The sequence below is a fragment of the Balaenoptera acutorostrata genome, chromosome 12, assembly GCF_949987535.1.
Source record: "Balaenoptera acutorostrata chromosome 12, mBalAcu1.1, whole genome shotgun sequence".
Classification (NCBI taxonomy): Eukaryota; Metazoa; Chordata; class Mammalia; order Artiodactyla; family Balaenopteridae; genus Balaenoptera; species Balaenoptera acutorostrata.
The window spans coordinates 75,443,936-75,469,371 of record NC_080075.1 but is presented as its reverse complement, the minus strand read 5'-3'; the positions used below and the strand labels follow the sequence as shown (position 1 = coordinate 75,469,371).

Sequence of the window (25,436 nt, the reverse complement as noted above, 5' to 3'; positions counted from 1 at the left end):
CCGAGGATTTATTTTTTGTTTGTTTTACTTACCGGGTCTACTAAGTGGCAGAGCAAGGATACACTGCTTTCTGAACTCGAAAGACGTCACTTTTTCAACTGTAATCACCTATCTCTTCAATTTACTCTTTCTCCCCTCGGGGATTCTCTTATTTATGGCTGCCACGGAAATGTCCAACTACGATAAACATTTTGGGCCAGATCCCGAGTCAGTTGCTTTGATGGAGGTAAAATAATGTAGCATTTGGGGGCTGCCTTTGGGTGGTGGGACATAAATCCCTTGAAATTAGGATCTATTGTGTCTTAATCACAGTTGTTTTTCCCAGAACTAGAACAGCGCCTGGCATAGACTTGGCTCTCAAAGAATTCGCCGAATGGGAATGGCCAGGGATCGCATTTGGCCCAGGGTGGTTGTAGTGTTTCCCGTGGTCACCGCAGCGTCAGGACAGCAACAGGGCGGGCTGTGGGTAAACAGCAGTCCCTGAGCTGCCCTGCGGGAGAGGCGGGGGAAGCCAGGTCTGGGCTTGCCAGTTAATTCTTGATACTCCAGGGTCGACGGTACAGTAATGATTTTCTCATAAAGTCATTATTTTATAGAGAGAAGCTCTTGGATATTTCCTCTATTTTACCGCTTTTACTGTGGTGGCAGTAAGAGTGGTGAGAGAGAGTGTGTGTGCGCGGGCGCGTGTGTGTGCGCGTGCACAGAAAGGTGGATTTCCAAAGTGCTGCTAGAAATCATTAACATCTTCCTTATATTTTCTGACAAAATCACCAAGAAGGAGCTATCGAAAACTATTTCCTTAAACGAAAAAAAGGTGGTTCAAAAATCTGACAACCAATAGTGTGTATAACATTTGCTAATAATGTTAATAGGATGGCTAAAAAAAATGTGATTTCTCAAGATGATTGTCAGTGTATGTTTTTACTTCTTCAGATAAATTGATTTATTCTAAATTTGTGTTGTATTAGGGGAAAACATTTAATTGTTTTACATGATTTTTCAATTTCCATCTTAAAATAAGTGTAAGAAGACTATTTTAAAGCAAGAGTCTGTTTATATTATCAAGAGAGTTGTATTTTGGAGAAGACCCTAGTTAGCTGTCTGAATATCATTTTAGATTTCATGTGAAGCTGTTAAATATATGGGTAAAAATACAACTCTCCCTTTTGAGATTTCTCTTATTCACAGATTTGGTATTTGAGTTTGAGGTTTAGTTTATTTTGATGCACTCATTGTGGCAGAACTGAAAGACGAGCCAGAGATTGAATAACATAGTTTTAAGAACCTGTATCACTTTATACTAGATAATTCTTTAGGTAACAGAATTTCTCTTCCAGATGCTGAATTTTATCTGTCCCTACTTAGTTCTGTAACAGTAAAAGCTGGAAGATCAGTTCATAGTGATCCAAATGACAGCCCTAAAGTAAGGATTTACGTGCATCAGCTTTACCCAAACTCATAATGGAAACAGCAAGTCCCTAGATGTAAGACCATCTTGGTCCTCAGCCAGGAGTTCCTAACTAATTGGCTCTGGACCCGTTGAACTAAATCAAACTTCTGTAGTTTTGACTTATAAATAGGTTTTAACTTATAAAGAGACCTAGCAGAAGTCAGGAAACTTCAAGGGCTTTTAAAACATACCTACAGACTGCCTATAAAGACGCTTCATTTTATAGAGGATCCCTTTAATTAGTAAGCTTTCTTGGTACTTTAAAAATAATGGTGTGATGTAAGGGATTTGATTCAAAATAATCTGGGTGGGGGGCAGGGGAGTGAGTAGGGATTTGGATGAAATAAGATCAACTCTGAGTTGATCATTGTTGAACCTGGGTGATGGGTTCATGGAGAATTGTGTTTGAAAATTTCCGTAATAAAAAGTTACAAAATATGTTTTGAGGTACAGATGTTAGATTTACACTCAGACTATTGGTAAAATACACTGAGTTTTGTCACTGCTTTGTTTCTTCAGGATCTAAATGCTTATATTTAATTCTGTAATTTTAGGCATTGGCTAGAGAAGACATTGATGAAGCTGTATACACGATATTATTTAGAGAAAATTATGTTGCGAAGGTAAGAGTTGGCTACAGAGAGTGGATTCCAAGTGTGTTCTAGGTAAGCAAGAGTGATACAGAGCAGTGTGGCCAAGAGGATGTTACCATGTCAGAGAGATTCATTTTTCTGGGAGAATGAACCTCCTCTGAATCACCCATTCATACTACATAGATCTGAGATTGTGCCATGTCCTTGCAGAATCGCTAAGAGGTTGGGAGTCCCAGATCGATCCTTAAGGGATCTGAGAGATTGTTCTAACTGCTCCCTGTCTTTGTCCTGGTACTGAATAGAAATTCTTTCCTAAAATTTACCTCTCTCTCATATGTTCCCACATCACAGTGGGAATATGTAAAGCCACGAGAGATGAATTAGTATTTAAGGATAATGACCAATCAGTACTGATCGTCACTATGGAATTAATAAATTTTTTTTTCCTAATTTATTTATTTATTTATTTATTTTTGGCTGTGTTGGGTCTTCGTTTCTGTGCGAGGGCTTTCTCTAGTTGCGGCAAGCAGGGGCCACTCTTCATCACGGTGCGCGGGCCTCTCACTGTCGCGGCCTCTCTTGTTGCGGAGCACAGGCTCCAGACGCGCAGCCTCAGTAGTTGTGGCTCACGGGCCCAGTTGCTCCGCGGCATGTGGGATCTTCCCAGACCAGGGCTCGAACCCGTGTCCCCTGCATTGGCAGGCAGATTCTCAACTACTGCACCACCAGGGAAGCCCGGAATTAATAAATTTAAGGAGGTTTTCATCTCAGTGAGAGGGGTTGAAATTTGGTATATAAGACGTTAACATTTGTACTGTGACTTATAATTTATAAAGGAAGTTTACATATATTCTCATTTGAGCATCAAAAGAGGTAGGTGGGTTTACCCTCCTTTATAAAAGAGAGAGAGAGGTGCTGACGCAAGTCTAGTGCTCTTTCTACCACTTTTATCACAGTCTTTACTGATGATGAAGGCTGGAGACATGGAATGGTGACCAGGGAATGCTTTGAATTCTTAAAAAGAAGCAGGAGTTTTCTGAGTTAGGAGTGGTTTGGATGTGGTTTAATCTGGAGGCACAGTTGTGGTGTAGAACTGTTCATGGGTTCTTTCTGCTCTGTGCTCTCAGGTTCTCTTTCTGAAATTTATACGGTTCTTCAGATATCTTATTCTATGACTTTGCAGCCTGAATGTGCTGAGAGCTTAGGAGTGGGAACAAGTGTTCCCCCCCACCACTTATTCAAATGAAAATAAATGGAAAACTTCTTAATAATTTGTTTTCCTTGTTTGTATCTCTTCCTTAGAAATTGGATACGTATTTTTAGCATATGGATGTTTTTAAGGAAAGAAGAAAAGAGTTGTTACATAAGAAATGGACTGAAAATGTTGCAAAGCCTCTTCAGCAGAGAATTATGGAAAAAGTAATTTCATATAAAGGGTTGGAAAAAACAAAACAAGAGAATTCTGAATATTTTTTAAAGCACACAAATAAAACGGTATGAGAATTTTTTTTTTTTTTGGCAGCTTTAGAATCACTGGAGCATGGGGTTTTTATTTTTATTTATTTTATTTATTTATTTTGGCCATGCCACAAGACATGTAGCATGTGGGATCTTAGTTTCCCAGCCAGGGATGGAACCCATGCCCCCTGCAGTGCAAGCACGGAGTCTTCACCACTGGACCACCAGGGAAGTCCCATGAGAGTTTTTTTTTAATGAAGCATTATTTGAAAAGTTGGGTCAGCATTTTCATTGATGCAAAGAGTCTCAAATTTATTTTTGTATCTAAGATGAATTCATGGAACTGTAATACAACCTACTGCATTTTTTGACCTGAAATTCCAGGTAGAGGGAATAGAAGTGTTGATTTGGAACCAGATTTATCAGGAATACTTTCAGGTGAATGTTAATAGAATAACAGTGGCTTAAACCATAAGAACATTTATTCGTTAATAAGAAATAGAGGGATAGGTGGTCTCATGGTGGGTTCTGGCAGCATAACAATGTCATTAGTTATCCAGGTTTTTTCCTGTTGTTCTATTCTGCTAGCCTGAATATTTTCAGTTTATGCCCGTCACCCTCACGTTTGAAAGCACATTTGGTTGCTTACAGCTCCAGGTATTAGGTCTGTGTTCAAGGCAGGAAGAAAGGGTGAGAAATGATGCCAGGGAGTCCTTTTCTTACACCTCATCTCATCCTTTGATCAAGAAGCAGAAAGAGTCCCCAGAAGCTCCTAGCAGATTTCCCCTCAGGTCTCATTGGCCATAACTGGGTCACACCCCAAGTCCTAGCTAAAAGCAGAGCCAGGAAAGAGTGTGTCCCTTTCCAATCTCTCTAATACGTCGTGGGCGAAGGAGAAGCGGTTTAATGGCTGTTGAGTTAGCCAACCATTAGGTGAAGGGATCAGATCACCAGTTTATACCCTCTGTTATTCAGTTTGGTTTTACAAAACAAGAACAAAATTTTGGCTTCTTCTATGGAAGATTTTTCTATTTTAACTTTGAGATCAGGACCCTCTTTTGAAATTAAGGCCTACCTAAATTTCCAGGTATTTAGCAGAGATCTAGAGTAGTTTGACTGGAATGTTAGAGCATTTAGGTATATTTACTGAGCAAAATTTCTGGATGTGTATGTTAACTACTTCTTCCTAAATGCCCTAAGAGACAGAGCTCAAGGTTGAATCCAGGTCACTTTGAAACCAAAGTGCAACGTCTTACAAGTATACCCAGAAATGTGATCACACAAGTGTAGGATGGGGAAGCCATGCCTTAGAAAAGCCATGCGTTGAAGTCCAAGAGATTTAAAATGACAGTAAATTCAATGTGAGTCAGCCATGTGAGCTGGCTTCCAAGAAACCATCTGAGCTCTTAGGCTGTATTGAGAGGCAGTGCTTCCAGTGGGAAGCATCAGGCCTAACCTGTCCACCTGGGGATAGTCACCAGTTACAGAACCTTTAGAAGAGGGTGGAGCTGGACAACACTTCACAGGAGGAAAAGTGGAAAGAAGTACAGCATATTTAGCCCAAGGCAGAGATGATACAAGGGGAAATGAAACCTTTAAGTACATATTGTAAAAGGCTGACATGTGGATGAAGGGTAGATGTGTTTTGTGTTGCTTCACGGGGAGAACTGGCAGTGACAAGGCAGACTTCAGCTCTGTCTTAAGGACAAGCTTTCTGGTGGTTAGAATGACCAAGAGAGTACTGCCTAATGCAGCAGAAGGTTCTCAGACAAGGCTAGTGGACGACTTGAGACTAAAGCTGGATGATTACTTCTCCCAGAAGGTGGTGGACTCACTGCAATCTCAATTACTTCTGAGGTTTCTTCCAACCCTTTGAATCTATGATTTTATATAAGAAATGGAATAAAGTATTTGGCTTTTTTGAATCTTGCAAAAACACGTTTAAATGTAATGCTTTGCTCTTAAGTGTACTTTTTTTTTTTAAAAGGAAATTATATTTGGAGACTTTTATGATCCTGAAGTATACAATCCTTTTTATATGACAAAAAAGGACTCAAATTATGGAAAGGTAAGTAAGTTTCTTACTTTTACCTATTTATTTGTAGAAGCTCTGGGGTTGGGGAAAACCTGGTCATTTTAGAAGTCTCATAGTTATTCTGCATTCATTTTAAAAAAATTCACAAAAGCATTTCCTCTGAGTTTTAGATTAGGAACCCAAAGTAATTTCGACTACTTGGGAATTGACATTGTGAAAAAGGCACTTGCATGTGTGTGATAATTCGTCCATTCATTCATTCATCCATCCACTCACATTCAGCAAACTGGAAGCCCAGGAGGTAGGGGAAGATAAGTGGGCAGTGAGTGTGACGAGAGTGTCACAGAACCAGCACAGGGAGAGCTCCTTTCTAGGGGAGGTGAAAGGAGGGATGCAAGAAAGGCCGCCCAGGGAGCCAGTAGTTGAACTTGTAATGAGTCTTCACATTTTAAACCGATAATATAGGCGTTAAAATTTTGAGATGTAGGTTTCAGGTTTTTTACTCCTGTGTAGCAAAAGTGACCATCTGATAATACTACTCATTAAAAAAATATGTGTGGCTCTGAAGACAAAAGTGGTTTATTTTGCTTCTCCCGGAAACCAAGGCAGATCATGGTTGTGAAGATAGGAAGGTTCTTTTGGCTCTGGGGGACTCACTGTATTGTGTTGGGCAGTCATTATGCTGTCTCCTCATTCAGTGGATGGTGTCCTTGCAAATAGCATTGGGTCAAGGTCAGGTGTGTGGGGAAGTAAACGAGGGGAAATAGTCCCTCTGTCTAAAGCCTATACTTATGATGGGGGAGGAGAAAATCACCTTCCTCCACGACCTCTGTAGCTGGTCCCTGACCCTCAGCACACTGATGTTCTCCTGCCCCGCGGTTCTCACGGGCCCTTAGAGACCAGTGGTCAGCCCCCAAGGGGGCGCTCTTCCTCCCAAGCTGGCTTAGGGCTCTGCCTTGTGCTCCTAAAGCACCCGAGCTGACGCCTCTCATGACAAGGTGGTCGTTGTCTATAACTTGTCTGTTCTAGACTGAGAGATCCCCAAGGACAGGACCTTGCTGGGATGCAGCACATGGTGGCATTAGCAGATATTTGTTGACTGATGCAGTGATACTGTAGAACTCTGAACAGGAGTATGTGTCTTCTCTTTGGGTGGCCCTTGCTCCATTCAGCCACTTAAGGCTCAGTGAAATATCCTAGTGTGAGGCAGCTGGCATTTACGCTTCCCTTGCTCTGTATGACGTTATTCCTGGGTCCTTCTTCTCAGCCGAGTTGGTGTAGAGTAAGGCCACACTCGGAATGCTTCAGACAGATTTAAAATGCTTAACACAAACTGTACTTGGGTCCTCAAAGAGTCATTTTCTCGCAGGTTACGGTCCCACCGTTCTGTGATCCTCTGTTTAGAAGACATCGAGAGTTGGATGAAGAGCGGAGGGCTGTTTTTCAGTACAAGACAGGTACTTTGTGATCATGGGGTTTTGTCTTTAGAGACTTCAATTGTCAAGTGATTTCCTACCCCAAGAGTGACTGGAGTTGACTTTAAGAGTGTTGATTTAGATTTTTATCTTCCTGTAGGAAAACGATGTACCTTAAAAGAATTTAAAGAACTAGAGAAGGCCAGGCAGTATGCCAGATTGCCCCAGCTGACTTTCAGTCTCCACAGAGTGGTTGCAAAAGAGCAGCCCAAAGCTTCTGCAAGGCCTGTGGGAAGCAAAACTCGTAGCAAATGCAGGTAAAGGTCTTTTTGCTGTGTCCATAGTTTTGCCTTTTACAGAACATCATATAGTTGGAATCACACAGTATGTAGCCTTTTCAAGATTTTACTTTCATTCTTAAAGGCTGTTCTCACAGGATTAAGAATGTTAGGTTGGCAGATATTTTCTTTCAACATATATCCCCCTGTCTTTTGCTCTTTCAATTGCCCATCCTACTGTTGTTCCTTTGAAGATAATTGTCTTTTTCTCTGGATGGCTTTAAGATTTTCTTGTTGTCTTTGATTTTAGTAGCTTTCCATGATGTTTCTAGATGCGGATTTCTTTTTATTTATCCTACTCAGGATTCATGGGTCTTTTTGTATCTGTAAAGTGATATCTTCAGTCAGTTCTGGGAAGTTTTCATTCATTTTCTCTTTGATTGTTACCTCTGCCATATTCTCTCTCTACTTTGTTTCTGGTACTCCAGTTAAACATATTTTACATTTTCTCATTGTACTCCCTGTCTTTTACCCTTTCTTGTGTATTTCCCATTCTTTTTGTTGCCCCATATTTGATACTAGGTATTTTTATTAATTATCTCTTCAGTTGTGTCTAATAATCTGTTGTTAAACCCACCCACTGAGTTCTTATTTTCAATTGTTTTATTTTTATAGTTCTAGCATTTGTTTTATTTGGTTCTTTTTCAGATGGGTTTTGGGGAAGGCTGTCTATACTCAGGGCCTGGGGGACCTATTTCAAGTGCCCTTGTTTGACTCCCCCCTCCCCAGGGTGGGGTGGTGTTCAGAACAAGGTTGACTACTCACCTTCCAGGACAGCACCAGGCCTGGGAGGAAAGATCCACCAAAGGTTTGCCGGGGGCATGGAGGAGTCAGTCCCTGCTACCTGATGTTGGCCAAAGCTCCCAGGGCACAAAGTAGCCAGAGATTGCCAGCTCATTCTGGAAGGGCTCTTTCCTCTCTGGAATTGTTTACATTGCTGTCCAAAGACTTTAAAACATGAATTTTGTGGGGCTGGGAGGAGGTGAATTCTTTTTATTTTTCTCTAGTTTTTGCAGCAGGAATGTTAGTCTGTGCAGACTTCTAAATTCTCCAAAAAAAAAAAAAAAAAAAAAAAGAGAGAGAAAGAAAGAGAGAAAGAAAAAAAAGAAAAAGTCCTGTTGTGTTTTCTTGGTGTTTCCTTTTTATCCCCCATCCTGAGTTTTGCTGGAATGAACAGCACTACTTTGTTTCTGTTTTCTTGTGATTTGGAAGTTTTATGTTCTATTTCTGGTTTCATGGTTTCTTTATCAATTTTAACAAATACTTTTATTTAAATGTCAATAATTATATAACTCCCTATCCCCTAACAAGACAAAGACTTTATATTGCTTTATTTCCTCATCTCCCTTCTCTGGCTCCTCAGCCTTTATAGATGGTCATAGCTCCTTAACTGGTATTCTGCCCTTGGGTCTGTCTCTTCTGATGGACTCTCTACCTCTCCATCTTTTTGAAGTGATCACCCCTCCCCAACAGAAAACCCTTCAGTAGCTTCCCATAACCCTTCCAATAATGTCCAGACTCAACATAGCACATAAGGTGCCCTCTGAGCCCTGCCACCTTTTCTGGCTTCTTCTAAAAAATCCCCACTCCCTAAAGAAAAGAAATACTAAAGCACAGAAATATCTGGGTCAAGTCAGCACTTGAGAGGATTATCACATGATGATGTACCTCTACCTCCCCCATTTGCGTCTTGCCTCTGCAGGAAGCCCCTTGAGGGCAGGGGCTGCTAACTTATCTTGGTGCTCCCAGCACTTAGCTGGAACATTGTAGATGATGAGTAAATGCTTGTGGGATGAATGAATGAATGAAGGAAGGCAGGAAGGAATGGAGGAATGAAGGAGGAGGTGATTTCTCTAGATGGGCCTGGGCTTCCCAGGGCAGGAGTGGAGACAGCCCTGGGAAACATTCTGAGAGGACACTCCTGGAGGTGCCTCAGGTGGCTGTTCAATAAAGTAAGAAAAGGACTTAAGAGCAAGGTGGCTATGTTAGAGACAGTTTGATTACAAAAAGCAGAGTCCTTCTCAAGTTAAAAAAAAAGGCAAGGGGGCCTGGGTATGTTAGAAAGCATCAGTCTGTCATGGAAGCCACAGTCAGTGTCTCCGTCTGTTCAGGCTGCTATAACAGGATACGAGACTGGGTGGCTTATAAATGACAGAAATATATTTCTCTCAGTTGTGGAGGCAGGGAACTCCAAGATCAAGGTGCCGGCAGATTCAGTGTCTGGTAAGGACCTGCTTTCTGGTTCACACTGTGGAAGGGGTGAGGGAACTCTCGTAGGCCTGTTTTATAAGGTCACTAATCCCATTTATGAGGTCTCTGCCCTCATGACCTAATCACCTCCCAAACGCCTCACCTCCTAATAACATCATATTGGGGGTTATGTTTCAACATCTGAATTTTGGGGGGACACAAACATTCAGACCATAGCAGTCAGGAAGATAGGCCACTTGAGGGACCACGAGGCTGGTCCTTTCCTCTTTGGGACTATGTGGCATTCGTCATAGCTTCTCTTTGTGAACCTGCTTCCTTTCTCTTTCTCTGCTTTCTTGTGCATGTCCTGGAAAATGGATGCCCTGGTCCTGCCTTTCTGCTCTGAGCCCTCTAAGGCTGCCTGGAGCCCCTCTGTCCCAATTACAACTCTAGGGACTGAGGCTCTGGGCCAGGTGCCTCAGCCACAGCCTGAGAAGGTTATATGACTTACTGCCTAAGAGTGGCATCAGCAGAGGTGTGGGTGGGGCAGACTGATTGATTGACAGCTACCAAGTGATGTTTTCTCAGTCTCTCTTTTTCATAAAGTGAGTATTGAGTTCATTAACTTAATTTTCAGACAGTTATTGAATGGTACAATTCTGTTTATACTGAGTTAAGATAAATTTTTTCTGCTTTTCTTTGCAGTCCTGAAAAACTTGTCTGTGCAGAAGAAAAATATCCGCCTGATAAAGAGAAAACGACTAGTGACCTAAGTCAGACTGTTTTGAAAGGCAGTTTTATTCCTCGAAGCTTGGCCAGGAGAGTAAAAAGCATGAAAAGAAGAGTCTGGTGAGCAGAGATCTGGGGGGGAACAGGGCTGGGATGGCAGAGTTGTGTAACATCCGACAGATAGCAAGCAGAGTCCAGAATCCATTGACAAATCCCTTCCTCTCGGACAGACTCCGAGGGCAGAACAGGCAGTAGTAGCCAAAGAAGGGAGTGAGAGAGAGAGGAGCCAGAAGGAGGATTTATTTCATGCAGAAGAAGTGGTGGGGTCTCTTCTGGGCTCAGTACTGCTGCATGGACAGGCACCCTTCAGCAGGAGAGCCTTGGGTGAAGACACTGAGAAAGGAGATTGTGGGACCCCGGACCCCACTTCTGGGGGACAGATTGTGCCCTTCATAAGGTGAGGGAAAACGTGGCCAGAGGGGATCTTCCCTCTAAGATATCATCAGCTCTTTTTTTCTGAGTTTTTGCTCTCCTGCCATTTTCCTACCATTTACTGCTTATTACATCCAAACCAGACCAAAAATTTTATTCTCCATAGTTTGGTCACAGTAGGTGGGAATCTTTTGAAATGAAATTTATACTAAAAAAAAAATTAGGGCAAAATGATAGTTTATATATATGAAAGGCCTTTACATGAAGGAAATTTCCATGCACAGATTTCCTACCCAGAGCTCACACCCCGGTTGGCACAGCTGACAGCTCACGGTCTATTTCCCCTTCCATCCTCTCTCCCACACCCTGTACCCTAAAGCCTGAGGGTTAGGACTCTTCCAGGGAAGGCTTCGGGCACTTGGTAGGTAGTGGGTTCCTGCCGTTCTGAGCGAACTGTAGATTTTTGCGTCTCTCCTTTCACTCACCAGCCTGGCTCCTTCCCTCCACCACACACAAAGCGTGGGGGGCTGTCCTTCTCTCTAGCTTGAAAACCTTGTTAGATAGGTATTTTGTGACCCAACTCCTACCCAGTCCCGTTGTTCTCCTGTCTGTCCAGAGAGAAACGGATGCCTCTTATGTGGAAAGTTACCTCTGAGCGTGATTCTATCTGAGAGCACGGGGAGCCAGCCCCTCAGTCAGGTTTGAACGTGACTGTGGTCAGCCAGGCCCTTACGGTAGGGCAGCCTAACTGTTGCTCCCAAGAGATCAAAAAGTGGAGTGTGGGTTACGTACACTGGAAGTTTATTTTTTGCTCCCGTACCAGAGCCGGTGGGTCAGCAGGTTGGCAGGCCGTCCCTCTTTCATGCAGTCTTTCGGGCGCCTGGCTGAAGGAACGTTTCTCATCTCCAGCACTTGGCTGCCAAGCTTGCCCCAGGAACTCATTCCTGTCAACCTGAAAAGGGAAGAGGTCATGGAGGAGGTCTGCCCTGGGGGTGTAGGTGGGCCCCCAGGACCAAGTCACAAGGCGGCCCCTAACTGCAGGGGGCAGGGGGTGCTGGGAAGAGTAGTCCCTGCTGCTCAGAGCACAGTGGCAGGGAGAGCTGGCGTCTCATGGACAGCTGGTCACCTCTGCCACGCCACAGAAAGTTAGTGCTGTGTGGAGTCCAGAGACACGGGAAGCCCTGTCTGAGAGGTGCAGACCCCAGATGGAGTGAGGCTAAGGTGAGGGGAGGGCTGGCTGGGAAGCTGCCTGGAAGATGAGTGTCAGTTGGAATCAGCCGGGAAGTTCCTCCCTGTCCCGTGAGCCCCTCTTCCCCACCCTACACTCAGCTCTTCTGTCAATAGGTTTTAGGAACCAGACGGCCCAGACCCAGATCCTGGGCAGCTGGGGAAGGCCAGCAGAGGCGGGGGTCACAGCCCGTGGAAGGAAGAGTGATGACAGCAGAGGTCCTGGGGCGGCACCCGGCCACCCCCGGAACTGCACCCCATAAGGGGCCGTTTGTAACAAAGCTTTGCTGACCTTTACTTTGCAGTGTCTCTACGACAGTTAAAACGCTGCCAACATTTTTTCTCTCCAAAAGTGGAAAAACAGAAGAAAGAAATAGAAAGTAGAAGATCAGCAGTTTGCTTTGCTCAGTGCAGCTCAGCCTGACCAGCCAGACTTTCCCTAAATTGAGGAATATCCAAATAATAAGTTGCTGTTTATTGAGCTCTCCTTGTGAATCAGGAACTGCGTGAGGTACTGTGTATTCATTTAAAAAATTTCCCAGCAAGGTAGTATTATCACCTCCCATTACACAAAGCTCAGAGGTTTGGTAACTTGCTCCAGGTCAGCTGCACGGTTTGAAAGTGGTGGTGTTCTCTATCCCACGTCCAGTCCCTCTGGTGCCAAAGCACACGGTCATTCACCAGGGCGCACGCTCTCCTCGAAGCCACTCAGACTTTGTGATGTTAGACTGCTCAGAATTTGGGTCCCCTTTCAGAGGGTGGAGTTGTCCCGCTTGCCCGCCTGGGCACCCTGATCCTGTAGAGCACAGGAGGGGCCTGCTGGGCCCTCCTTCAGCCACTCAGTCCTTCCCCCGGAGGGGTAGGTAGTGTAAGGTAGTCCCTTCCTCGCCCTTCAGAAATCAGGCTCCCGTTTTTGTCAGGAGAGAATGTGATTTCTTAAGGAGCAGTGCCATGTTCCTCCATCAAAGGGGGTGACTGGAGTTGCTGGAAGTACTGCCATTAACTATCCTCTGTAACTTCATAGTTGTCTGACTCACCGCTTGCAGTCTCCTCTGTCCTAAGTCCCACAAGAACGCTAACATATCTAGACATGGAGACATGGCACTAGCCACCGTTCATCCCAGTGAGGAAGTCCCACAGTCCCAGGAAAGGATTATCCTATAGCTATTGTCACAGGTAACCCCAGGACTGGTTTTAAGCCTGACCCATCAGTGGCAGCTGTATGCTTTGAAAGTCAGCTGGTCAGAGGCAGACTTGTGAACATCAGCCCACAGCTGCCTCCATAACCAACACAGCTCGAGTCTCAGAACCCTGTAGAAGATCAGCAGTTTGCTTTGCTCGGTGCGGCTGAGCCTGAGCCTGAGCAGCCAGACTTTCCCTAAATTGAGCAACATTCTTAGTTGTCTGGGTTCAGATATTGAGTGTCTCTTCCTTTGACAAGGGCATATTTCTTTTAGGTCTGTGTTTTAGCCCATCAGTGCCCAGGGTCAATACCTGGAATGATGGATTTTTTTTCCTTGAATATTCTGAATTGTTTTCCAGTTTTTCTTTGTCCAGTGATTATGTTTAGGCAGAAACAGGGGCTATGGTGGGGGGACGTTTGAATCTTTCCTTCTAGCTGCTAGAGAACACTTGCTCCCTGAGAAATCAGGACTTCTGCAGCCTGTGTGATTCCTTCCAAAAGGCAGATCTTTTCCCAGTTGTACTCATTAACCCAGGGATTTAGTGTGTAAGAAAGACCTTATTTTTATCAGTGTTCAAGACAGAGTTCACATTTCAAAATCCAGAGGCTGAGTAAACAGCTCTGACAGGTGTGGATGTGTCTCTGACAGCACAGGGGCAGGGGGAGGGAGACAGGTGCTTCTGGAGCTGGAGGGGCTGAGGGACCTGCTGATGATCTTTAATAGTTGTGCATTTTCTTCACGGCTAAGCTACCCCTGAGGTAGAGTCTACTCAGCCAGGCAAACAGAGGCACTCAAAAGGGAACGCTCTAGCTCCCACAGAGATCATCCATTCTAGCCATCAAAGAAACCAAGCCCCAGAAACAGTAGGTCAAGTGACCAGAGTCACAGAGCAAGTCAATGGCAGTCAGTCAAGATGAGGCTCTGGGGTCTCCTGACTACTCCCCTGCCACATTCTGTCCTTGGTTTTTCTCACTATTGCAGAAAGGAGATTTGGATTCATTACAAGCAACCCCTGAAATTACCTTTTAAAAGCCTTTCACATAGAAAGTAAATCAGTCAGGCTTTGAAGTTACATTCATAAACTTATATTTTTATTCTTTCTGTACATATTGGCAATGATAAAGCTTAAAGATGCATGTCCTATGACATGCAAAAACAAGGAATTTACATAAATAATTTATACTTCAGAAAATTAACGTTGAAAAATATTTTCCGCATCATTAGAGTTCACAGTATTTAAAGTAAATCAAGCTTTCCCCCTTAGATTTCAAACTATATTGTCTCAGCAGAGAATGATAAAATCTAATCAGGAATAAAATGATCAAGTTCTGTTTTTATTCAGTGCACAAGTGGACACTATTTCCGTAATCATCAGGCTGTTCCCACGCTGAGGCTGCAGCATTTCTTCCCAGTCCTTCACCTCCTGAGTGGCTGTGACCCAGCGGAGGTCACGTGGTGTGGAATGGTTACAGCGTCACCCAAACCACCCACAGTGGACACATTCAACCAAGTGGTAACGTCTGGTGGTCTGATGCCTCATTTCCACATAATACTTTTTATAGCCCTGAAAATGGAAATCCTGGCATCTAAACACAGCCGAACATGTTAACACTAATACAAGGCACTGTGCTGTGGGGTTTGGTTTATTTATAGGGAAGGTCATGTTTGCATAGATTGCTAGCCTTTTAGTGTGCAATAAAATAGAGGCCCCAGCACGCGTGGCCTTGTGATGGATGAAGCGGCGTGACGCTCCGCCAGCTCAGGGACAGCACCGGCTATCTTCTCCAGCCCCAGCCTAGTGAGCAGATCCCTAAGGCCCCTACAGGACAGTTTTTTGCTCAAAAAGCTGCAGGTCAAAGCGGACCCAGACCTCCCCAGTGGGGACCTCATGCAGCAGGAGTCGGCGGGTTGTAGGGCCTTTGCTTTCCTGTTCTGTTCGAATTTTTGCCACTGGAACTTCAGTGCGACCCAGGAAATCTGGTGAACAGACAAGTGAGAGTCAAAAGTCTTGTTAAAAAACTGTTAAAAAAAACTATCACAGGAGGAGTGTCTGAAACAGGATTCATAAAACTTTCAAATTCAAAACAAGTAGCTTCTTTTGGTTAATGGCTGTTGGATACTGTGAATGGATGGATGCATGCAGAACAAGGGATTTGTGTGAGGGAAACTCAGACTGCTGGGAATCCAAGCCTCCTTGGTCAGGGAATGGCTCACCCATTCAGTAGGTGCCAGGAGCACAGCGTTTCCATTAGGTAAGCAGGGGTGACTGGGGTCAAAGACCAGAAACACACCTGAGGCCATCCCCCTTTCCCCTGAGAAGGTACCCCACCTGCAGCCACTGAGAGCTGCTGAGGACCATGGCCTGTGTCACTGCCCTTAGGTGTCTTGGGGTGAAAACAAGGCTGAGCACCCTGCTTCCAGACCCCAGATCCTAGAGTACGGGGGAAACTTCATATCCCCGCCCCCACCCCCCGAGTTATACTTTACCATCTGGTGAAAACTGGTCTCTGTCGAACATGGTAAGACACAACACATCCTGATAAAGATCCTTAATAAAGAACTGGCAGTTAAAATTCCACTTGGGATTTAGTGTGTCCTGAAGGGTTCTGGTGGTGTAGCTCTGGGAGCCCATGCTGATTTCACAGTATGGATTGCTCTTTCCTGAACAAAAACAAACCAGTATACATGTGGCATGTGACAGTAGGGCCTCCTTTGAGCAGAAGCAGGATCTAAACAGATGTTTCTCTCTCGACCATGGCCGCAGGGGTCACTGCCTGAGGGTCTGCATCTGCCTTGTGGTCTCTGTTCCCAGTGCTGACAGCATCATAAACCTGGGGAGGGACTGACTGGGGGGGCTCGAACGCCAGGGCTGCTCCCCGTGAGCATGTGTCAGTGCAGCTTGCTTCCTGCTTTCTCCACTCAGAAGCACTGAGGAAGGAGGCATCGGTATTTACTGGGAAACTAGAGTGATGATAATATTGGTCCAATAACCATTTTAGAGGCACTGGAAATACTGACTTTTTAAAAGTGTTCCATTATTCAATGTTCAGAAGAGTCATCAGCAAAGAGCAGGGTAGTTATTACCACACCAGTTGAATGAAAGAAGCGTTTACCATTTGGTTTACAGGCTTTTAGTTCTGTAGCTTCAATGACATGCACCATCAGACGCCCGATGCCTGAAGACTTTTGAGAGCGAGCTACAAAAGAGGAAGACGAGTGATGTTAATTTCTTCTCTGAGAATGCAGACAGCACAGTGATGACGCTAAGCTGTAGATACTCACAGTCTGTCTTTCTGACCAACGCCAGCACTCCCCACCCTCACCTGCCACTGAACTGGGCCTGGCAGCATCTGGCTGCTCTGTGACTTTGCCCAGGCTGTGTCGCCTGCTGGGGTACCTCGCCACCATCTCTGCCCATCTGCATCCTACACATCCTTCAACATGCAGGTCCAATCTCACCTCCCGGATCCCTTCCCTCCTCTGTGCATCCCGTAGCCTGCTGGGTCTGAACTTCGGTGTCAGTCCATCCCCTCGGTCAGGAGGGGCTATGGCATAGCACAGATTGTTTACTCCTCCTTGTATTAACCCCTCAACTGCCTAGCAAGAAGTAATAGTAGTAACATCATCATACATTATATTCATTCAGCACTTAAAAGCAGCTAATATTTATTGGATACTTACTTTGTGTTAGGCATGTGCTCGACTTTTACATAAGTTACATTATGTAAACTGCACATTTACTCTACAAGGTAGCTCTTGATAACTGCCATTGTCATATATGAGAAAACTGAGTCTTAGAAATGACTATAACATGCTTATGTCACAGAGCTTCTAAATGGCAAAGTCAAAACTTAAAACATCAGATACCAAAGGCCACGTTCTTTTTTTAGAATTTATTTCTAATTATTATTTTTTTTGGCTGTGCTGCGTGGTATGTGGGATCTTAGTTCCCCAACCAGGGATTGAACCCGTGCCCCCTGCAGTGGAAGTGGACTGGACCACCAGGGAAGTCCTCAAAGTCTACTTTCTTAACCGCTCACCATAATTCCAATTACATGTAAACACTTTAGCTTATAAACTTTTACTTAAGACCTTATTCTATTTAAGGAGGTACTCAGAAACACTTTTAATATGGAGAGAAATGAGTTAGTGAACTCAGATTATCTTGGTAACTATAAAGTTAGTTAAGCAGGGTTTGCCCTTAGGGGTTTAAAAACTAACAGAAAAGCTGCTTGGTGAGCTACTGACTTTTCAAAGCTCAGGGCAAGTAGAACCTTCTCTGTGAGAAGTGGCCCACCCCTCGTATGTGCCCACCCGCCCAGCAGGCACTTGCATTCAGTTCCCCTTGAAGGCAGGGCTGGGCCATATTCATTTTGTAGGCCCAGTTAAGCCTAGCACAGGGCCTGGCACAGAGTAAGTAATAAATGTCTAAAGAATGGAACACATGGAAAGTGCATAACAATATGTACAGATAATGGTGTTAAGCAAAACTAACAAAGAAAAACTTTGATTTATCTTTGACCAATCAGATCATTATATGCTTTCTGAAAAGATTCAATCATTGATTTTTCAATAGCATGCCTTTAAAGTACCATTAAAATAAGATTCAATTAGCAAAAGCCAATTTACACGTACCTTTCAGGAGTATATAACAAAATAAGGGAAACCTGAGTTAAAAGACATAAAGAGCTGCAACTCCAGCAGCCAGGAACCTAAGTGGGAGGACTGGTCAGGGAAGGGCCTCGTGCCATAGCCTGGTGGGAGACTGGAGGGTCTTAATAGGGCTGTGCCACCAGGAGAGGACAAGACTATGCATATGGGGAAGAGAGCCATGGAGAGAACATGCGGGACTCAGCAACTGTCTAGAGACGCGGGGGGAAGGGAGTGGTCGGAGAGCACATTTCCAGTGTGCGCCCAAGGACAATAACTACCGTCCACTGAGATTCTCGGGAGGAGCTACTTCTGGAAGGAGGTTAATCCCATGGGAGGAGTGGTGCAGGTGTTTCTGGAGAGCAGGGGCTGCAGGGACAGCAGGCCAGCTGTGACTGCTGAAGCTGGGGTGACATTAGGGAGAGAGGCTCAGAACTCCCGGGGTACGGTGGGAGGAAGCAGAGCTAGGAAGGAAGGAGATGATGAAAGAAGATCTGATGGTTAGAAGGCCCCTCAGGGGTGTCATGGGGTCCAGGGGAGGGAGGGGCCTCAATTTCCTGCTGTTGGGGAAAGCGAGCCAAGTTGTTGGGGGTGGTCACTGACGTCGTGTGAGCAAGCCATTCGCACAGAGTGATGGGACAGCAAGCGGGGTGAAGGGTTCTGAGTGTGGGGTCCCGGCCCCAGTGCTTGGAGAGGGAGGCTGGCTGGACCTGGAGGAGGGCTGGGGTAGAGGCTGGGTGGGGGGGGAGGAGGAGCAGAGTGTGGATGAGCTGAGGGGAAACAGGCCGTAGAAGTGAAGTTTGATGGAGCAAAATGGACCAAGCAGAGGCGGGGCTAGTTATGCAAAGGACAGACCCCTCCTCCTGGAAACAGGAGTGAAGAGCGTGTGTGGGGCGAAGGGACAGAGACTTTGCCACAGAGAGAAGGGAGGTCCCAGGGCTCGCACTGGATGACCCCCGTCTGTGTAGGGGGCAGTGGGGGGGGGGGCTCAGGGAGGCCCCCAGGAGGTTTGAAACGCCTGCAGGAGGCCAGCGGGCTCTGCCGAGCTCGCTCGCGGCAAGTCTGGTCTTTCAGGCTGTCCCTGTTTATCCCCTCACTGCAGGAGCAGCAGCCTGTGCCCTGAAGCCGGGACCCCGCCCAGTGCCCAGGGCCCCCCCGGTGGCTGGTTCCAACCCTCCCAGGCACCCCCGACTACCTTGATAAGCCTTCTCCCGTTTCTTCTTTTCAGTGTCGATGTACTGCTCAGATGCTGCCTTGATCTTCTGGACCCAGGCCGTCCTGGAGGAGAAGCAGAGAGCGCCATCGGGCAGATTTCTCACACGTCTTACAGGTCCACCAGGAGCCCCAGAGCTCTGTGCTCGCTAACCTTGGCTTTGAGAAGTTCCCAATCATAGACTTCACAGTAATTCAACGGAAGAACTTGTTTGCTAATTGAGGATCAAGCTTGAGAATTTCTAGAAAGTTCTTGACGGCACCAGGCACTTGTCAGGTGCTGGGCGCACAGAGATGGAAGATGCAATGGCAGCTCAGCACGACAAATGACAGGTTCTATTGCACAGAGAGCTGTGCACACAGCGGAGGAGGAGCTACACCCAGAGGACGCGTGGCTGGCCAGGCAGGGAGGGAGGAAGGCACCCATGCAGAGGGCAGTGGGGGAGGGCAGACAATCCGGCTGGAGTGCAGGGGTGGGACTGAGACCCAGAGGCACGGGATAGCCCCAGAGAGCAGGCGAAGGAGAACAGACTGTCCCTGAGGGATTGCAGTAGGAAGTGAGGTGTTGGCTCTCCCACTTCAGAAGATCCCGAGGAGAGGCTGGAAGCAGGGAAATGTGTTAGAGGCGTTTGCGGTAACCTGGCACGTCTAAACCGAGGCCTGCCAGTGGGACTGTGGTGGAGGGGGAATGAGTAGGGCGTGAGCACGGGCTGGAGGTGGGTTTACGGCGGAGGGAGAGGTCGGGCTTTCTCCTAGGCCCCAAGGCAGGTCACGCGTGGTCAGGACTGACCTCTCATTAACGTTGTCTGTCCGGAGGGTGTAGACCCGGTCAATGTGAGAAATGTGGAAGACAGGTTCATCGCTGGAAGGGTCTGTGGGCAGTTTCACCAAGGCTTCATTCAGGAAAATGGGCTGAAAGAATTAGGGCCAAAACACAGGCTGTGAAATGGGTCAGAACACTCCTCCCTCCCACGTCCAGAGAACTGTCTGTTCTGAAGAGCCTTGTAGAGGGGTCCAGCTTCCAGAGTCCTTTACTTAGGAGAAAAGAAACTGCCTCTGTTTCGTGAAAGTAAATATCTAGGGTAGATCAGATGTTACTAAAGTGGGGACAGGAGCTCCGAGTGTCTGTGACAGCTCACGTGACAGGGTCTCTCCTCCAGGCACTGACACTTGACCCTTCGTGTCAGCCTTGGTTTTACGGAGAGACCCGATGCTGAATGTGGATGGAGGCGGGATCACACATCGTGTTTGCTGGGAAGGAAGCTGGAATCCATAGCTGGAATCCAGCTGGTGGCTGTCAGAGGGCAGTGAAGGCCCAGCCACACTAGCCTTCTTCCCTGGGAAGTGACAAAGGAAGCGTGAGCCGTCTGGAGGCAGGTGGAGAGAGTCCCATGAGGACAGGAAAGGCTCAGGCTGGGAAGGAGGTCCTTAAAGGAAACACCTCGTTGTGCTCTTGATGTACTGCCAGGAACGTTACACTTACCATTTTATACATTTTGAACTGAGCGTTGGACTTAGAGCTGAAAAGTTTCTCCGAGCCCGAGGAAACAGCAAACTGCTTGACCATGTAGGTGAGAAGCAGGAAGTCATTGAAGAGGAACCCGTGCAGCTCCTTGTTGCTCTTGGTCTTGTACAGCTTTCCGCTGTGCAGGAGCTTGCGGGGCCCCAGGCAGTTGGTGAGGGAGTTGAAAACAAGTTGCTTAAAGAGAAAGAAACTGTCACTTTGTAACTCCCAGCACCCCTGGCGAGGCCAGTGCCCTGGACCTGAGGGAGGTGCGGTAGACCCTTCTAGGTGGGAATGTGGCTGTAATCATTCACTTTTACACAAAAGATCCTTACATTTATTTCTCTTCAAAGTTCAGACTGGCACAGTGAAAATAATTACTTACAAAACCACAGAATACTGATTCTACCGGCTGAATTCAAAGAACTCAAAACACCTGTCTTTATGAGAAAGGAAGATGACAACCCAAGAATGGGCAGGATGGTGCGTCTGCATGGGCTGAGCGGAGGCGTAGACTGTCTACACTAGGGGAAGGCACGAACCTGGTTCCCCACCCGGAGCCTGCCTGGCGGCACCCGGCTCAGCCCCACAGGCCTCACCTCCGCGAGACCTTCACACTGCACGTGAGTCTGGATCCACTCCAGTCGGTCTGAATTTTCCTTCTCCCGAACGCCTTCATTAACTTGCGAGCAGAGCTCCTCTGCCCGCTCGAGGGCCAGCTTCAGAGAGGAGTGGTCTACGTGATTTTCTGGGGTGTTCTCCAGAATCTGGAAGAGAGGGGGCTGCGTCATGTGGGATGTCTTACGTCTTCCACCTGCCCTGCCAGCTGGGTGCTGGGCGCTGGAAATACAATAGTGGGCGAGACAGTCGTTTACCCTTGAGAGGCTCAGGGCCCCTGAGTTCTCGGGGAGACAGGTGACTCAGTGACAAGAGGGTGGGCCAAGCGCTACGTGGACCAAGTGCCCTGTGGGTCTCTGGTGGCTCTCTAGCTGGGTCTGGGGATAGGCTGTATATGTAAGGGTGCCTCCCTACTTCCCCTAGTAACTTAAGCCATGTGCCTTTAGGGTGAACCCTCCAGTATAAACTGGCTGCACCTTTGAGAAGTATGTTAACTTGGTGACTAGCAACATTTCATTATATTTTTGGGGTCATTGATCCTTCTGAGAAATCTGCTGAAAGCAATGAATCCCCTGCCACGGAAAAAACACAATAAAACCATGTTGTCAGCATGTAGGAAAATGCATTCATTTCATTGGAAAGTGACTTCACACTAATGTTCCAAAGGTAAAGGGATAGATGCAAATTTGTGTGGTCCCTCTGGAAATTAGTGGGCCCATCAGTAGACGACTCCTGTGCTTCATTTACAGTTCCAAAATGTGAAAAAGCTCTGAAAGCCTAAAGCTTTTTTCATTACTCATTTAGTGGCAAAACTTGACCTAAACTGAAGAGATGTACTTTTTAAGTCTACTTACAGTGATTATTCATGAATTTCACTGTAGGACTATTAATGTGTTGCTTATCGGTGCTGCCCAGGCTTTGTTGGGGTGTCATGTAACATACAGCATTTGAATTACATTCTGAATTCTGAAACACATCTGGCCCCAAATATTTCAGGTAAGGGACTGTGGATTAATGTGTATTAACAGGTCCATTTGGTATCAGAACTGTGACATTAGCTCTGTAACATAAGGTCTATATTGAGTTAACATGGCTTACAGACCAGAGATCAAGGCATCATCAATAAAAGCAACAGTCTTATATTATTTCTACTGTTTTCCTTTGTAAGAGGATTAAAATTACCTCAATGATTACCTGTGGAATAATACTTTGAAAGTCTGCCTTCTCCTTAGAAGGCATATCAGCTCGAGAGGCCAACATTGTTGTCTCAGAAAGATGAGTGGAATTGTAGAGGGACTGCGTAGTCAGCCAGCTGAGGCAGGGTACAGCCAGGGGACGATGAGCTGTCTAGGACACTGAGTGGAGACTGCTGGGACGTCTAGGCTACACATTCAGCTGGTAGATGAATTCAGATCTCAGCAGGAAGACTGGACCCCAAGGTCATACTAACTGTGGACTCCTTCCACAGCTGGAGACCTAGAGGCCGTTGCCCTGCCTAGACAACATACACTCATGACCCTGAGAGGCCAGGGAGCTTCCTGGGAAGGGGGAGGACAGGTAACCCAAATGACCCTGGATACCTCTTTTATTTGCCCACTTCAAGGATTTATCCCTTCAGACTGCATGTGTGTCCATGGGCGCGTGCGCACACACGTGTGTGCGTGCACACACACACACACACACACACACACACACGGTGCCTGGTCCATCAGACAGTGGAGTAGGACCATGGGGTGGGTGGCTGGTGTATTTGGAGGCTCCCTGACTATCAGCATCTGTGAACCTCAAAGGGTCCTGCTTCTCCCAGCTGGGCACTCACACTTCTGATGAGGAGGGGGTAGCGGGTGATCCTCTGCATGGGCTTCAGCAGGAAGCTAGAAAGGGGCATTCCTTTACATCGAGGGTCAGATGCCAGCTTCTGCAAAATAATTGAGAGGATTGTGAGGAAATCATAGCCTAAGGAAAACAAGGAAACATTGGCTATTCTCCTGACTTTGACCACCTTTTAGATTTCTAACTTCTTTTAAATACTCAGGATCCAAAATGATACGTATCAGGTTAACAGCAGGAATATCCCACCTCATGTGCCAAAGCCAGCAGATGCTTTCAATTCTTTCTTACGTGCGTTTGACAGCCTGTGCAATCCCTCCCTCCCATTGCTTCCGGAACCAGACTGTCTTCCCAGCCCACTGACCCTCTCAGTCTTCCTCACTCCTTTCCTCTCCTCTGCCCAAGATCCCACACGATTGAGCCCCACAGTGTGACCCAGACCAGCTGTGGAGCTCTACACTTGCCAAATTACTCTCCGTCTCACCTGGATGTCCCAAAGGCACCTCAATACCCCAACATACCCCCAAGTGAAGTCCTCGTCTTCCCTCATAAAAGCATCCTCTTCTACCCCTATTCCTTCCAGAGTTGGTAGCACCATTCTTCACACACTCACCTTCCCCCACACATACCTAGGAGTTACCACTGATGCCAGTCTGTCTTCTAAGTAGCTCTTGATCTCCCCCATCCCTGCCTGCTCATCACCCTGCTTCATTCATAACAATACATTTACTGAGCACCTGCTATGAGCCAGGCTCACAATGTCCCTTCTACTCTTCCTTCACTTGGCTAATTCATATTCATCTCTGAAGACTCAGATTAGCCTCCTCCAGTCCAGGCTCTCCCCTTCTTCACGCCTCCCCTCCTTTTCAGTGATCCTTCGCAAGCCCCCAAGGCTTCCTTTATCATCGTGCCACATCTGGACTGGGTAACACAGGTAGAGGCATCACATATGAGGTGTCTGCATAACTACCACCCAGACTGTGAACTCCAGGGTGCCAAGGACCACGTTTATTTGCTTCTGCTCCTAGGACTAGTACAGGACCTAACAGAGTAGCTAGTACTCTAGTATGATCATTTCAATGACTGAAAAATAACACATTTACTATAATTTACCTAATCATTTCCCACTATGGGATGTTAAAATTACCCCCTCCTTTTGTTTTTGGATATATATATGTTTCTAAGATAAGCATCTTCATGGTATTTATTTCTATATTTTCTGAGTCTTTTTAAAAAGTGACATTTTAGAACACAGCTTGTTAGATCTGCTTTTTAATGTAATCAACACCACACCTTTCATTATGAGACTAAACACTTTATTTTTGCTATTGTTACAACTGTGGTGACACTGACGTCCTATTTACATCCTATTTTTTTAATTCCTATTTTTATCACTATTTGAAAAAATTTTTAATCTTTTACTATGCTTTAGAAGGTAAATGTCCTATATTTAATACTACTATTATTTTAAAATGTTCACATATACTCATAATTCCACATTTATCTAATTATTCTGATTAATGTTTGTTTCTGTGATCTTGGTTTCTTTCTATGTTTCTTCTAGTTCATTTCTAGGCAACACCTTGCCTCCCACCAATTGAAGGGCTCTGTCCTCAGTGCCTTATACTGAACCATTTTTACATCCCTGAGATCATCATAAGATAAATAAATAAAATTAGCATTTATTGAATGCTTACTATGTGCTGGTCTCTGTGCTAAAGTACTTTAAAAGTATTATCTGATTATCTCCAGGTGAGAGATGAGGGGACTTAAGGCACCAAATGTTAAGAAACTTGTCCTGGTCACACAGTGGACCATGATGGGGCTGGAATTTCAGCCCGAGCAGTCCAATTCTGAAGGCTGTCTTGTTCTGAGCATGAAACTGTGTTGCCTCCTGGAATTGATCCTATTTGGTTATGACAGACTCTTCTTTTCATGTAATGCTTAATTTTATTCACTGTTATTTTAATTAAGATTTTAACAACTATATTTATAAAAGATATTCAGTTATAACTTTTTTTTTCATTTTTGTAATTAAACACAAATACAAAAACAGGCCTTGGGGTTAGAGTCACTTTTGTCTTATATAATGAATTAGGTAGGCTTTCTATTTTTTTCTGGGATCTGTAACAGTTTATATAAAATGGAATAATCTATTCCTTTATTGTTGTAAAGAATTCACCATTAAATCCATCAAGTGAAACTAGCTCCTCTTTTGGGGTAGGTTACTACTCAGTTTTTTCCCTTGTTTAATATTATCTTCAGATTTTCTCTTCTTTTTTTAAACATCTTTATTGGAGTGTAGTTAACTTTAAAATGTTGTGTTAGTTTCTGCTGTATAACAAAGTGAATCAGCTATATGTATACATATATCCCCATATCTCCTCCCTCTTGTGTCTCCCTCCCACCCTCCCTATCCCAGCCCTCTAGGTGGTCACAGAGCACCGAGCTGATCTCCCTGTGCTATGCAGCTGCTTCCCACTAGCTCTCTATTTTACATTTGGTAGTGTATATATGTCCATGCCACTCACTTTGTCCCAGCTTCCCCTTCCCCTTCCCATGTCCTCAAGT

At 45.5% G+C, this 25,436-nt stretch overlaps 3 protein-coding genes across 17 annotated transcripts in view; 2 read left to right on the top strand and 1 right to left on the bottom strand.

Moving 5' to 3' along the window:
• Positions 1-2,111, top strand: part of LOC103004046 (protein FAM228B) — a 72,040-nt gene extending 69,929 nt beyond the window's left edge. For all 9 annotated transcript variants that reach the window (XR_009009860.1, XR_009009865.1, XR_009009864.1 and 6 more), the window contains one exon: positions 2,005-2,111. The gene's annotated coding sequence lies outside the window, so the exon portion shown is untranslated. The remainder of the gene's footprint in view (positions 1-2,004) is intronic.
• LOC103002755 (protein FAM228A) lies at positions 4-21,632 on the top strand. Of its 2 annotated transcripts, none has more exons than XM_028166813.2 (7): positions 4-2,073; positions 3,346-3,537; positions 5,489-5,569; positions 6,906-6,993; positions 7,112-7,268; positions 10,185-10,328; positions 18,930-21,632. In XM_028166813.2, exons 2-7 carry the CDS (start codon positions 3,370-3,372, stop codon positions 19,093-19,095), a joined length of 804 nt encoding a protein of 267 aa, XP_028022614.2. In that variant the 5' UTR covers positions 4-2,073; positions 3,346-3,369; the 3' UTR covers positions 19,096-21,632. The 2 variants fall into 2 exon arrangements, with proteins under 2 accessions (XP_028022614.2, XP_028022613.2); XM_028166812.2 differs by having other exon boundaries at positions 2,007-2,115.
• The window catches only part of ITSN2 (intersectin 2), a 162,689-nt gene continuing 151,388 nt past the window's right edge, over positions 14,136-25,436 (bottom strand). For all 6 annotated transcript variants that reach the window (XM_057557880.1, XM_057557879.1, XM_057557878.1 and 3 more), the window contains 8 exons: positions 22,855-22,953; positions 21,017-21,184; positions 20,397-20,612; positions 19,704-19,825; positions 18,897-18,979; positions 16,165-16,248; positions 15,539-15,712; positions 14,136-15,028 (listed from right to left, as the gene is read on the bottom strand). In XM_057557880.1, coding sequence (XP_057413863.1) covers positions 14,871-15,028; positions 15,539-15,712; positions 16,165-16,248; positions 18,897-18,979; positions 19,704-19,825; positions 20,397-20,612; positions 21,017-21,184; positions 22,855-22,953 — 1,104 coding nt within the window. In that variant the 3' untranslated portion in view covers positions 14,136-14,870. The remainder of the gene's footprint in view (positions 15,029-15,538; positions 15,713-16,164; positions 16,249-18,896; positions 18,980-19,703; positions 19,826-20,396; positions 20,613-21,016; positions 21,185-22,854; positions 22,954-25,436) is intronic.

Coding starts and splice junctions, on each gene's coding strand:
- LOC103002755 (XM_028166813.2), top strand. CDS start 3,370: ATGGATGTTTTTAAGGAAAGAAGAAAAGAGTTGTTACATAAGAAATGG. Junction 5,570..6,905: donor AGGACTCAAATTATGGAAAG/GTAAGTAAGTTT, acceptor ATTTTCTCGCAG/GTTACGGTCCCACCGTTCTG. Junction 6,994..7,111: donor TGTTTTTCAGTACAAGACAG/GTACTTTGTGAT, acceptor ATCTTCCTGTAG/GAAAACGATGTACCTTAAAA.